The sequence below is a fragment of the Hippocampus guttulatus genome, chromosome 12, assembly GCF_054856545.1.
Source record: "Hippocampus guttulatus isolate MCC_2025c chromosome 12, RoL_Hgut_1.0, whole genome shotgun sequence".
In the NCBI taxonomy this organism is placed as follows: Eukaryota; Metazoa; Chordata; class Actinopteri; order Syngnathiformes; family Syngnathidae; genus Hippocampus; species Hippocampus guttulatus.
In genome coordinates this window covers 14,986,205-15,000,661 of record NC_141272.1, presented here as the reverse complement: position 1 = coordinate 15,000,661, position 14,457 = coordinate 14,986,205, and the positions used below count along the sequence as shown (strand labels likewise).

Here is a 14,457-nt window from a genome sequence, read left to right as displayed (position 1 = left end):
CCTCCCACAATGCAACATTGGCCCATGACGTAAAAAGACAATCTCTTTTCTTTCTTTTTTTTAGTTTGATAAATTTTGACTAAAATATTTTTAATAAACTCATTTTTTTTTCTAATTTATATCAGGGACAGTACATAATGATCAAAGTAAATATAGCAGTTAGCCAGAAGGCTATTTTTCATAATCATAAGGTGTCACTCCAAAAGAATACGTGTAAACACACACACAAATATTTATCTATATATTGCATAGACACGCACATTTTTAAGGCCGCCTCCATCAATGTGCTAGCTTGTTTTTCAAAACATTGCTTGCCTGATGCAATTGCTACTGTACAAGCTTACTGTCACAAATAAAATCAAGGAGGCATTAGGGGTCTTCTTGAAGATGTTTTATTGAAAATGCTAGAAGAAAAAAGGATTAAGCAAAGAAACCAACACTCAAACTAGTACCCCATATGAAACCCTCCCCAAATTTTCCCCGCATACCAGGCATCTACGATTCCATCCTTTGATCCAACTTCCTGGTCCTCTGTTTTTCTCGTCATTATCACCGAAAGACTTCATAAAAGATAGGCAGATGGCAGGCTATTAAAAAACAAACAAAAAAAATGTTTTTAAAGTTGCTCCGGGAGGTCCCCTATTAATTAGTTCTGAAAATTTTGCTGGGAAATCCTGGAAAACTGATCCCGTTCCCGATCATCCATCCTTGCCTATTATCCCTTTCCTAAAAATCGATCCAGCTCCAAAGGATTGCGATCCACTGAGCCACTCCTCTCCAATCAAAACCTTGAAATACCAGGAAGAAAATCAGAGGCAGACCATTAGAACACAATGTACAAAAAATTGGGGACAAAAAAAAATATTTTTTAAAATGCAAGAGAGCAGGTAGAAAAAAAATTCCCTAACACAAGTCGGATTTTTCATTTACACATAACAGCAAATATGTTACACATACATCACAACACTTTTTGTGTCACAGGCCAAAGAGGCATGTTTCAATTCTATGACATGCACGACAAGAATAAAGCAATGACAAGAATTGACAGAATGTGAAGCATACCATGGCCTCCATTTGATGTCCTATCCTGACCATACAAATGAAATGTGCTCCACCACAATCGGGTTTTTATTCCAAATCACTTTAATCCTTCTCTTCAGATGTCTAAAGGAAGACACAAGGTAAAATATAGTTAAAGCGTTGGTGTCTCTGATGAAATATCCAATGACAACAATCCACCCACCCTCTTTTTTTTTTTTAAATCTCAAAACATTGTGTGGCTCAACATTTTTGCGTGGGTTTTTTTTGGGTTGGGGCGGGGGGGAACAACTACATACCAATCCCATCTAGAAGGACAGCAAATAAAAAGAAATTGGAAAAGTGTTGGGGTTACATCTAGGGTTGCAAAATTCGGGGATTTTTTTATGGTAACTTTCCAAAGGAATGAATAGAATTTGTGGGAATGATCAACAGGACTAAAGCAGGGTCTTAGTAACCTGCGGGACGGCTCTCAATTAACTTAAAAGTGGTGTGGAATTGTATTTTACTACAACCATACAACTGGATTTCTTGCAAATTAAGTTAAAAAACTTTGCAAATCTTCAATACAGATTATCTGATTTTATTGGGAAGGGACAGAGGGGCTCTTCAGATCAAAATGGGGAGTTTGCACAGACATTTTTGGGGGGGTGGGGGTCAAATTTGTTTAATTGGTCATCATGACTTGCTTGACAAGTAGCACAGATGATTTGTCGGTTGGGGCAAATTCAGCTATCTGTTTTGGCTCCAATTTGATGCAAAAGCAACCACGGCATGTCTGACAAAAAACAAGAGAAAGAAGCCTCTTTAAAGATAAACACCCGATTTGCAAATGACAAACTCCCTTTTAACATTTTAAATTGGCCTTTTGTGGTGATGGGGCATTTTTTTGTGTTTGGTCAGAAGGCAACTTAACTTTTTTTGTTGTTGTTCTTCAATGACTCCAATAAAATGTAACTTGGAAAAACAATTTAGCCACAAATAAAATCAGTTGAAATGCTAAACTGTAATATTCTGTATGAATGTCTGCTCATGACACAACAAAATGGTTGATAAAAACACCTTTGCAAAATTCCCCCATCTTGACTTCCCATGGAAATTTACTAGAAACCTCCGAGAAATGTGACAGAATTCCCCGCCGCTTTGCAACCCTAGTTACATCACAGGGCGGGAGGGAGGTAGGGCGAAAAGGGATGAACGCCACCAGGTTTTCTAGGAGCGCGATCGTGATCGAGAGCAGCTGTGTCGCGGCGAGTAGCGTGGCGACGCCCGTCCGCGTCCTCTGGAGTCGCTGCGGCTCCGGCTCCTGCTGCGGCTGGGGGTGCGACTGCGGCTCCTGCTCCGGCTGCCGCGGCTGCGGGAGGGGGATCGTCCGTAACTCGGGCTGCGGGGACCGTCTAATTTCACGCGAACGTACGCTGTCTCTCCCTGGCGGCACACAAGACAACTGCACATTGTAGGTGGAAGGGCATAGATGGGGGTATGGATGGCGGACGGGTGGAGTTGTGGTGTGTTTAAGTGTGTGTTTGACGGAAAGGGCTACTCACCTCACTTGGCACACCACACAAATCCACAGTGCCAAGAGACCAAAGTGCTACCAACATACCTCGTGCGAACGGAATTTGGAGTTGTCCAGCTTTCGGACGGCATAGGTCATGTCTTCCTTGCGCACAAACTCTACAACACCGGTCCCGTCTCGGTACACGTCGGCATAGCACACGTCGCCGGCCTCGCGCATGTGGTCCTTCAGGTCCTGCCAGCTGCCGCTCTGAGGGAGTCCTGCAAACACAAGATGGCCAACATCATTTCACCATGTAGACAAGTACAAAATGACCCTGGAAATACCATGTGAAATTAAAGCCTCTTGCATTTTCATTCTGCTGCCGCCACACCTTTGCTGATTTGCATCTTTACACACATTCAAACCATCACCAGGCATCTCCCTGATCTCTTTATGGTGTTTATTTTATCTTACGCGATTGTTCTATTTTAATTTTTACAAGTCATGAGACTTGTTCCAGGTTCCAGGCATCGTATTTCGTAACATGTGCACCGGCAACCATTTTAAAACGAAACATGTCTCTTTTTAGAGACACAATGTGTGTTGTTCTTTTTGGCATCCGTTTAGTTTTACAGTTAACTCCAGCTGGGGTGTCAGTAAACAGCTTAAAGCACACTCGGGGACAGCAGAATCAAAATATTTCACACGCTTGCTGCACATGTAACATGGTCTATTCGGGTACTTTCACCACATTGGGAACGCTCTCACGAGCGCACTCGCGCTCTTTCACACGCGCACGGGCCGTTTGACACAATCATTTATCCTAGGTGGTAATGTTTTTAAGATTGTGGGAAGGCAAATTAGAGTTTCAAAATACGGTTACTTTCAAATTCGGGCTTCGAACCAGAGTCCAGGGTTAGGGTTCCAAAGTGTTAGGTCAATGTCAGCAGCAAAGCACGACAACGCATCAGGCTTACCGGACACAACCACCCGATACTCAGAGCGTCTGGATGGGGGCCCATACCGGCCTCTCGGGGCTCCGCCTCCGCCGCCGGCCCCGCCCAAACTGCTGCCTCTAGAGCCCCTCCCGCTCCGGGGGAACTCAACGCGCAGCCGGTAGCCATCGTAGTCGTATCCATCCCGGCCGTAAACGGCATCCCCAGCATCCCTATCCACAAAATGGAGTATGTAAGTCACAGTGAAAATGTGAGCATTAAAACCATGTCTTCTCTCTTTTTGGATGGGTTGCAGAGGGGTTGGACAATTTGTGGTGCATTTCCAAGGGATGTTAACTGAGGATAATTTTTAAATACGCCAAATTGGAAGTTTTTCGACGGAATTGATGGGTGTTAAGAGGTAATCCAAGCAAATTTAATGGAAGGGTACCTTATTCATGCATAATTTGTTTTATATCACAAATCTTGGCAAAATATATAGCTCTCCTTGCCCATGTGTGAGGACATTACAGCCACTTAAATGGTTTTATTACACTCCCCCCACTAACTAGCTCACAAAACACAAATGGAAAACAAAAGTGACTAGGTGACTGCTTGTAACTCCCAAAGCTTGTAGACTGGGCCAGTTATCTTATCAGTGTAACAAAAACCAATTTGGTTTGATGAATCGATTTAATTTAACCTAACCGAATTGTTATACTCTAAAAGTACCGTCCTTAAATCGTAACATCTCATGTATCCAAGTACTGCAATTGATTAAATGAGAACTGTAGTTGTTTTAGTCAGGAATTTGGTCAAATGCAATTCCACAACATTTACTTGTGTAAAATCCTGGTTTCTTTGCGTTTATTCCCTTTGTTGGGGGCAGTAATTTGACGAACTACTTGTTGGCGTAATAGGATAGTTACCTCATTCATATACTGTACTAAACACAACAATTCCAACCAATAGTAAGAATCAAGTTGCCTCAATTCAACCTTTGAATGGATTCCCATTACCTGGGAAACGGAAAACCTACACAAAGAGAAACAGTTCTCAGCACACACGGTGCAAACGTTGATTGGTATTGTGGCAGTGAGTTAAAAATTATGTTCCCATTTATGCTGCAAAATAAGGAAATGCAGTAAGATTAAAGTAAAACTGTGCAGCAGGTCCAGTGAGTCGTCTTGGCCCGTGAATAAATAGTTGGCAGTTAGCCACAAAATGGCGGCTCGCTGCCTAAAAAAAACTAAGCTATCAATAGCACTTTACCTTGGGTCTTCGAACTCAATAAAAGCGAACGGCGGTCCTCCTCTGCGGTTTTTTAGGTCGATGTCTCGAATGTTGCCGTACTTGTAGAAGACTTCCTCCACGTCTTTGGTGCGGATATCGGGCGGGAGGTTGCCCACGTAAATTCGGCAATCGTTATTCCCCGCCGGGCCTCGCACGACGCCAGACATCATTCGTAGATGGGGCTCGTTCTCTCCTGCTAGACGGGTTTAGTTTAAAAAAATAAATAAAAAGGAAAAGTGAAAAAAAAAACACTGGCCGTATAGTCCGAGCGCACACGTCCCCGCAAGCAGTGGAAGGGTTAATCACGCGGCTTATCGATGTTTTGTTTGCGGTTATCCACAAGTTGCGGACTCGCCTCGGCCTCCCTCCCTCCGCCACTCACCGAACTTCCGGCGTGGCTCGGGAACTCAACTACATCCACGTACCAAAAAGTAGTTCGCCACTAATAAAGATAGAAGTCGATGACCATTCACGTCAGTACATGTACAAAGCAGGCCATGCGGTGAATTGATTAAACGTGGCCGATATAGAGCCTAAAGATGAATATTGAATGTATTTTAATTATATTTTAAAAGAGCTTAAGTTGACAATTGCAACATCAGACAAAAACTCCAACTATTCATTGCGTTTGCATAAACGGCTGCTAATATATAAAAATACACACTATGCTATTATTGTTATTCTGTATTTTATACTTGTATGACTTACATACTTCTATGCACTTGTGCGTTCTCTCTGTGAAAAGTGCCATTCAAACCTAATGCACTTTGATTTAAAACTGACCACAGTCAATGTGTGGTTTTAACTAAATCCCTATCAAACCACGAGGTAGTGGTTTATTTAGCTGATTTGATGAGTATTCTATTGTAGTCATACTTCTTATCCTATATAATTCCTTAACATTAATTTTCAAAATATCAATCATAGCAACAAATTTCAGGAAATATCTGTGCATAAGAAAACACAACAAAAAATTGTAGTTTGTAAAGTGAGCCTGTGAGTGGCGCTGTAGTAATACTGCCCAGAAAAAAAACCGAAAATCAAGATGTCCAAATGCCGCCAACGTTGGGGGCTAACGATACAGCGTGAACAAAAGTCTCAAATAAAAATAACAAATGGCTTCCTTGTTCAATGTTGCGTGGATTTTATGCGAACTTGGTGTCAGAGGAAGCTGATGATAGCTCATGGTTTTAATGGGCATTCATACTCTTAGACTCTGATTACACTGCAGTGGTCTCGAAAGCAACACAGGACTGAGTGTACTGTACTTGGAGAAAAGCAAAACGTCCAAAAGTCTGGCTTCATCTGAACACTTTTATTTGTAATGGAGTCTCTGAAACTATATACACACAGACTGATTGTTTTTCTATCAAAGGATGCAGGAACACCAATTTTATTACAACCGATGAATTTCTATTCCAGGTTTCATGTGAGGCTAAGTTTAGAGTTCTCAAATTTGGATTTCATTACTCGATTGAGTTTTAATGTGGGTTCTGCTTTCAAGCATTATGGTTTTAAATTAAGATTTAAATCCAATCTTGGGGCTTCAAAGTAGAGTTTTTATACAGCACATTTCATACTGAAGGTAACTAAATGAGCATCACATAATGACACGACATTTAAGGCAAAGATATTTAAAAGAAAAGAAGATAAATTAAAAGTTGTTTTCTAAAATTATTTAAAGAACCTTTAAGAGCATAATTATCAAGATTATTGAAATGTTCTAAAACGCCTAAAGACGTTAACCATTGGTGTATCTGTGTTACAGTTTCAAATTAATGTTTCAAATCAAGGATTTAGCCTTAGTTGGGGTTTTACAGTATAGTAGCGTTAAAGACACTTTTAGAGTTTCAAGTTATGGGTCCAAGGATGGGTCAAGGTTTTAAACAAGGGTTGGAGTTTCAAATTAGGGTTTCAAACAAGCGTTTGGGTTTCAAGGTAGGATTTCATATGAGCATTTAATATAATTGATTTTGGTTTCAAATTAACATGTCAAATCAGGAATTGGATTGTAAATCGGGGCTGCTGTTTAAAATAAAGTTTAGAGTTTCAATTTGGGGTTTTAAAAAGACACGATTAGGGTCTCGAGCCACAGTTTGGGTTTCAATTTGACGGTTATGGTTTAAATTAAGATTTCAAGCTAGGTTTAGGGTTTTAAGGAAGTGTTAGCATCTCAAATACTGGTTTCAAGTCTGGATTAATATGTCAAAGTAAGATTTGATCGTATCATTTAATATCTGGGTTATTATAATTCCTGTTTAAAATCAGGGAAATGGTTTCAAGTCGGTGAGGTTTTAAGCATGTTGAGAGTTTCAAATTGCGGGTTTAAACATTGGTTAGTCTTTGAAAGTTGAGTTTAAAGGTCCTTTTAGTGTCTCAAGTAAGGGTTTCATGGGGATTTAAGCAAGGATTTGTATTCACCAACATCTTGTTTCAGAAATATGTGACCTCCAAGACAAAATGATGAAGAAAATTTCAAGTAATACTTACTACAGTATATCACAATATCTATTCACGTTTATGTGGCAGTGGAGTCTCAGCTCTATGACCGTGTTTAGTATGAGTAACAGGATCCATAGACGCCGTGTGCAGAATCTGCATAGCTGTCGGCGCCCTTGTACTTTCCTCGACACGCCAAACTGTTGACCTGACACAAACACACACACACAGAACACCATCAGCTGAATTCACATATGTACTGTGTGTTTGTAGAGTGCTGCGGATTGCGGCTGGGTATTTATTTTTCTGACCACCTTTTATTTTTAACTTCACAACACTCAAAAACGGATATGTACATGCGACTCTTAGGCCAAAAAAACTGAACTGCTCAGGCCAAAGCTATGTCTAATATAAAAATATTACTCGGACGTCATGCGGTGGCTTGTTGTGGTCACTACACGTGTTGAAGTGAGGGAGGAGCTTCATTGAGTCAGGCCATAGCCTCGTCTAATACATTGAATGGCTTTCCCGCCATCTTGTTGCAAAGAGCAAGCAAAGAGCAGCTGGAGGAACATTTAGAAAGAGGGAGCCATGCACTGAAAAGAAGAGGAATTAAGATTAGAACGTTATAATATACTGTTTGTGCATGAAAGAGAGATGTGGAGGGGGACAGTAAGACGACAGGGAGAAGTACGATGACACTTGTGCAGCCTGTACTACTGGAGACAAATTCCTTGTGTGTTCTACATACTTGGCCAATAAAGACAATTCTGTTTCTGATTCTGAAGTAGCGAGAGTGGACTTGAATCACTTAAGCCCGTATCTCACAGAACAACAAAGGATTGCAAGTGTGGGTGCATGTAGCGAATATAGTTTTTTTGTCATGCTTCATTCAGTGTTGCAAACAGTTGCAAAGATTTTCACCAGACATTCCCAAACCATTTTAATGGTCACAAACATATTTTCTTGCTCCCATCAAATGTTGAACATGTTCAAAATTTCTTTGTGACTCGAGAAACTGTTTGAGACCACTTAAAATTATTGGTGAATATCTTTGCGACCGTTGCGACCCGCTCATGTGAGACGCGGCCTTTAAACCGGCATCTCAATGAGCGGTGAAGGTTTGCAAGTGTGACCAAAGAGAAGGTTGATCGAAGTAGTGAGGGAATATAGGGGGCAACTGCAAACGGGACAAGCCAAAAAACAAAATAGATCTGTCCTTGAACATGAGAGCAACATGTGAATATTTTTTCACCCTCTGACCTCGGCCCTCCTGATGAACTGCTCTGTAGCGGCCTTCTCATTCTCCTTGTGTCCACGCCAGGCCCGCAGCGCCGAGGCCTGCAGGGCGCGGCCGAAGGAAAAGGTGAGGGTCCAGGGTTTAGCCAGGGGGCAGTTGTTGATGGCGTTCAGGTGCACGGACGCTTCCTCTTCGCTCTGGCCCCCTGATAGGAAGGCCACGCCTACCCGGGAAAGTAACATGTTTAGCGTAGACCGAGGGTGCCCAAGTCCACTCCATGAGAGCCCCTATCGAGCGTGTGAGAGATGTCCCTCTCGACCAACACACCTGATTCAATTTGTATTAAGCTTCTGCAAAGCGGACTGATCATTTGAATCAGGTGTGTTGGAAGAGGGAAACATCTAAAACGGGGGTCGGCAATCCGCGGCTCTGGAGCCGCATGTGACTCTTTAGCGCCCCCCCTAGTGGTTCCCTGGAATCCTTTCAAAAATGTTTGAAAATGGAAAGAGATCGGGGAGGAAAATATATATATATTTTTAAATTTGGCTTATTTGATATTAAGCTAACTTAGCTAATATAAATACATACAGCATGTGTTGCCTTCATTATAAGGCTTATATAAGGCTTTTAATTCTTTTGCGGCTCCAGACATATTTGTGTTTTTTTATTTTTTTTGGTCCAGTATGGGTCTTTCAACATTTTTGGTTACCAACACCTGATCTAAAACATGCAAGATATACGCCCTTGAGGAGTGGTTTTGTACACCTCTGGGTTACGGTTACGGTTTACTGACCTGCCACTGCCGGAGGAACTGTGCGGCGCAAGGCGGTGAGAGTTGCCATTGCGACGTCCTCCGGGCTGTACTTTTTGCTGCAGCCATGTCCCGGTGTGACCATGTTGGGTTTGAGCAGCGTGCCCTCCAGGTACACGTGGTGGTCCGACATGGCTTCGTAAACCGCCGTCAGCACCTGAACTCCAATACAATATTTTCATTGGTTATATGTCTTGAACTCACAGATGTGAGACATCGGTTGCTCACCTTCTCAGTGATGTACTGGCAGCGCTTCAGGTCATGTTCTCCGTCGGGTAAGAGTTCGGGCTCGATGACGGGCACCATGCCTTGCTGGATGAGGCATCACAATGTCGCAGATGGAAAAGCCAAATAAAATGTTGTATTTACAACCAAAATTATGTTTGCGGGTCCCAAATGAGACCCAAGCTATAGCAACACTGGCCAATGAAAACTCCGAATCAGAATGTTCGCATTCGGGTCAGAATTGGTAATAGCATATTGTTGTTAGAGAGGAATATTTGGATGGCACTCAGGTCTCCATATGTGTGTTCTACTGCATCTATGCGGGGAGTGCGGATGCGTGAAAGGCTATGTGCACGCTACATTTCAGCAGATGCATGTAAAGTAAGTAAAGTAGCCGTAAGTTATTTTAAACTAAAAGGAAAACCTTTTTGTGGGTTGATACATTGTAGGCCACACTCCGATATGTTTGAATGAGATGAATGAATATGGCTTTGTAAACGTATGATGAAGATCACGTGCCATGTAAGAGCACTCCATTTACCATTTTGAGAAACTGGATTTTTGATATGATGGACTATGTGTGAGTGTTTTTTGGGGTGGGGAGGGGGGGTAGAAGACTCCAAGCTGCGAATCGATTCGAACGTCATTCACTGACGTGAACATGAATGGCGTCTGGATTACGATTCGATTCGATTTGATTATGTACGGATGCTTCTGTCATGTTCATTAGTACAGCATGTAACATCATGAAAAAGTTATCCACAGCCCAAACTATTTAAGTTAAACAAATTGGAAGGAACAACAAATCATCAGCAACCGATATTTATTTATTTATTTATTTTTGATTGGGCTATCCTGAGACCGGTTGATGCTATCCTGAGACCAATTCATTAGTTTGCGTGTACAGGTGTGCATCTCTCGCATAAAAGACAATTCGATACTCAAACAGTTTATTTGACTGACGCTTTCTACTTTCAAAGTATGGCAAAAGGGAAGGTAGTGGCGCCATCCGAAAGGAGTTGTGATGTCATGGTGAAAAGGTCCATTTACGTGGGTACACTCACCTGCTGGCAGATGCTGGCGTACCGAGCCAAGACCTTGGCGTTCTCGCTGATGGCCAGCTTGGATGGGTTGGTGTCGCCGATCTTCATCACGCAGCGCCACTTGGCGAAGGAAGCACCGTCTTTTTTGTACTGGGCGCAGCGCTCTGACAAGCCGTCCAGACCTATGGGTGAATGTTTTTGTCATAATTTTGCACGACATGTCGGAGTATATGTATATGCCGAAGCATTCCCTCTCATTGCTCTGTCAATGCGTTCCCTCTTTCTAAATGGGCTTCATATGAGTAGATTCATCGCCAATTTTACACCAAGGTTATTAGTATTGGCGTAAGTGAATTAGACGATGTTTATTAGTGAGGCTAATTTGCACAGAGGTAGGCAATTTGTCCGCCAAATATATACTTCTTCCCTTATTTAAATATGCGCAAATACCATTGGTGGACCGAGACACATTCTGCTTGCCAACTTAGTGATACATTTCACCCTCTGCCCGGGCTTTGTTCAATTTTATCTTACCAGTTAGCACCACGCAAAAACCACGCAATCTATAAGGGAATTCTGCCTTCAGTGTACAAGAAACGGTCTGGTACGTATCCAGTACTCACCCTGGGTAGTGGTTTCTCCGCAGGTTCCTGCCAAAGGAACAACTCCCTTGTCAACCTAATCAACAAAAGACAAAGACGCGTGTCTATGAGCGTCCACATCAGTGCAATAGTCATGCTGTCTAATCAGCATCTTTATATTCCACTCTTATGAGGTGGGTAGAAAATATCTTTAAAGTACTTTTTTTACGCCTTGTTGAATCCATTTTGGACCCAGTACTGGGTTAGCTATTTTGCCCAATTTGGGATTTTTTTATCCACCAATTTTAAGAGTGCCTCGAAAAGCCACTAAAAAAATGGATGGTGGGCGGCAAATGGCTCTCGGGCTGTAGTTTGGACACCACTGCCCTAACTTTGTAAATGTACCTTGATGCCAACCAGGATGCCTCTATCTCGAATCATCTTGACAAAGCTGACCCCGCCGTCCGAGTGCTGGTAGAGCGTCTCGTGGAAGAAAATGACCCCGCCGATGCAGCTGATAACGCGGTCGTCAGCGTTGAACAGTATTTGGCGGAACTGACGACGGTTCTCCTCCGTGTTCTCCACGCCCACCTGGGCTAGACGCTTGGCCATGCTACCTGCCACAAATACCCATGCTCAAAAGTCACGCAGTATTATTTTCCACATTGAAATAAAATGAAAGGCCATTGATGTCTTCCAAGGTTATTATGCAAATAGTTCATGAAAACTAACAAAAAAAAAAAGAAAAACTAAAATTGAAAAATCATTTTGGTGAACAAATATCCATGGCCATCCAAAACTATTTTAACCCTTATCCCTTCAAGCAACCCAAAAAAAAGCACCATCAAACTCCATCTCTGTGGCCTTTTTTCCCGCACAAACGTCTGCTCCATGATCCTTGTGAGTGTTTTCATTGTGTATTTTTATGTTCGGCTGCTTGTCCCGTTCAATAAACAGCTGAAAGTACATTTATTCGATTAGGTGCCCACCCCCTCTCCCCACTGTTGAAAATCATTTTACCGTCGTGGAGTTGGGTATACGTACCTACTGACTCGTCTGCAGCCAGAATGCCCTTCCCCGGAGGGACGATGCGCATGGCGGTCTCATGGAGTTCCTTTTTCTGAGCCTCAGTCAAGGCGGTGAACTGGTGCGTCATGTTGACCAACTGTGCTACCTTCAATAGACGGCGCTACTGAATAATCAATTTTTAAAAAAAACACAGTCTGGCTAAATGTATTGGTGTGTTGAAAATCAGTCCTTAGCTGCTATTGATGTACACTGTAAATAGTGAATTGGCTATTTTGCATTGGTGTTCAAATTTGTTGTATATTATCGGGTTGTCAAGGTAAAAAAAAAAAAAAAATATATATATATATATACTGTATATATATCTGAACTGGAAGATCTGCAATTTCGTGGGGGACCAGAAAAAGTTGAACCACAATATAGCGTGGTTTACTGTCCAGTTCATAAAAATACATCTCATATTTAATGATTGATAACGAAACTATTGTTACTGTATTGTGTATAGTGGTGTATGCAAGATCCACTTTAATATGAAATATGGGTCTCAGATTTTAAAATTATAAATTAAGACTTTTTTAAACAAAATAAATATGCAAATTGCTTTTCAATAAATAACTTATTTAAAAAGATTTACTTATATTTTAGAGAATGAATCCTTAAAATTTCAAAACTTAAAGCAGAAATGAAAACCAGATAAAACGATTTTACAAAACATTTTTTTTCAATGACATTTGACAAATAGATCCATCAAACCCTTTTCCAAACCACTTATCCTCCAAACAAATCTAATTTAATTTTGAATTAAAAGTAGCAACAAGAAGCCAATAAATATAACATGAAATAAATACATTAATTCATTAAACAAATACAGCGGACCTTGTATATAGTCGATTCAATATTTTTTTTCCATTTTTAAATTTTGTTTTACATTTTTTTTAATGTAGTAAAATCAACAGCAGCGTCAATAAAAAATATTTCACAGATTCTCACAAGATATTTCAATACATGCAGTATTTCAAATATTACATACACATTCTAAAAATAAAACGCGTAAAATATCAAACATACATTTTTTTTTTCGAAATGAATAGGTTTTCGGTTTGTTTGTATTTAAAATCAAATTATCTTTGGCGGCTTGAAATGCCACTTTCTAGTTTGGTCAAAGGATTGTTTCATCTGGGGAAACAAAAAAGGAGCAGAAATTAGTTCCTACCTTGACAGGAAGTGAAGCGGGACGAACTGGAACGACGGCGGGCGCCTTTTCAACGAATCCTGCATTGTGGGCGGAGCTTGATCTTCACGTGTCACACCAAAAAAGGGCATCAAAATTGTACGCAATCATTGCTGTTTTCCAGATGTGACAATAATAAAACAAAAGGCACTTGGCTGTGAAGTAAATGCAACATTATCAACAGTAAATGTCAAATATCACATTTAAAAAGAGATCCATGGACAAACTATTGAATTAAGCAGCCTAAAGCAACCCACTTTGCGCCTTTAGCCGCATTGCTATTTCTATTCTAATTATCTCAAATGTCCCATGGGAGGCTGTGGTCAACCCTCCTGCTATTTGGGGCCTCTCCCTGGAATCCTCATAGGGCTTTTAAACAGTCTCAAAGCAATTCATCAACTCAAGCGAGGTTTCAACCGTCAATGAAAAATCAAAATTCCAAAACTTTTTTACCATGTTATATTACCAGTTTTGTTATTTTATGCACGTCGACTTCACAGTGCAGAGGTACCGGGTTCAATTCCAGCTCCGGCCTCCCTGTGTGGAGTTTGCATGTTCTCCCGGGCCTGCGTGGGTTTTCTCCGGGTACTCCGGTTTCCTCCCACGTTCCAAAAACATGCATGGCAGGCTGATTGAACACGCTAAATTGTCCCTTGGTGTGAGTGTGAGTGCGCATGGTTGTTCGTCTCTGTGTGCCCTGCGATTGGCTGGCAACCGGTTCAGGGTGTCCCCCGCCCACTGCCCGAAGACGGCTGGGATAGGCTCCAGCACCCCCGCGACCCTAGTGAGGATTAAGCGGTTCGGAAAATGAATGAATGAATGAATGAATATTCTGTAAGGCGCTTTGTTACAGCTGCAGCTGTTGTGAAAGCGCTATATAAATAAAGATGTATTGTATTTTTTTAAAATTAATTTTAACCTTTAATTAATAAGGTTGGTGCCAATGAGGTCAAGAGAGACCCTGCCAAGACACGCGGACTATCGGATGGCACCACGAATCCTTCTGACCAAGGCAGAGCCATTGAGAAAACAGGGAAAATGACATGAAGATGATTTTAGCCTTCTTCTCTACCGTCATAGTTTGAATGTGAAAA

General features: G+C 41.5%; 2 protein-coding genes across 4 annotated transcripts; both read right to left on the bottom strand.

The window, feature by feature from the left end:
* Nucleotides 1-376: 376 nt before the first annotated feature.
* Nucleotides 377-5,155, bottom strand: srsf1a (serine and arginine rich splicing factor 1a). Of its 2 annotated transcripts, XR_015102433.1 has the most exons (6): nt 4,747-5,155; nt 3,517-3,707; nt 2,645-2,817; nt 1,063-2,466; nt 713-788; nt 377-587 (listed from the first exon to the last, which is right to left on the bottom strand). XR_015102433.1 is itself a non-coding variant. In XM_086125232.1 (4 exons), exons 1-4 carry the CDS (start codon nt 4,935-4,937, stop codon nt 2,251-2,253), a joined length of 771 nt encoding a protein of 256 aa, XP_085981358.1. In that variant the 5' UTR covers nt 4,938-5,155; the 3' UTR covers nt 377-2,250. The 2 variants fall into 2 exon arrangements, 1 of the variants encoding a protein (XP_085981358.1); XM_086125232.1 differs by having other exon boundaries at nt 377-2,466.
* A 906-nt stretch (nt 5,156-6,061) lies between these two features.
* Nucleotides 6,062-13,351, bottom strand: aldoca (aldolase C, fructose-bisphosphate, a). 2 transcript variants are annotated; one of them, XM_086125835.1, is made up of 9 exons: nt 13,346-13,351; nt 12,151-12,280; nt 11,512-11,723; nt 11,149-11,203; nt 10,547-10,707; nt 9,486-9,569; nt 9,240-9,414; nt 8,470-8,669; nt 6,062-7,414 (listed from the first exon to the last, which is right to left on the bottom strand). In XM_086125835.1, exons 2-9 carry the CDS (start codon nt 12,260-12,262, stop codon nt 7,322-7,324), a joined length of 1,092 nt encoding a protein of 363 aa, XP_085981961.1. In that variant the 5' UTR covers nt 12,263-12,280; nt 13,346-13,351; the 3' UTR covers nt 6,062-7,321. The 2 variants fall into 2 exon arrangements, with proteins under 2 accessions (XP_085981961.1, XP_085981963.1); XM_086125837.1 differs by lacking the exon at nt 13,346-13,351 and having other exon boundaries at nt 12,155-12,283.
* Nucleotides 13,352-14,457: the final 1,106 nt, after the last annotated feature.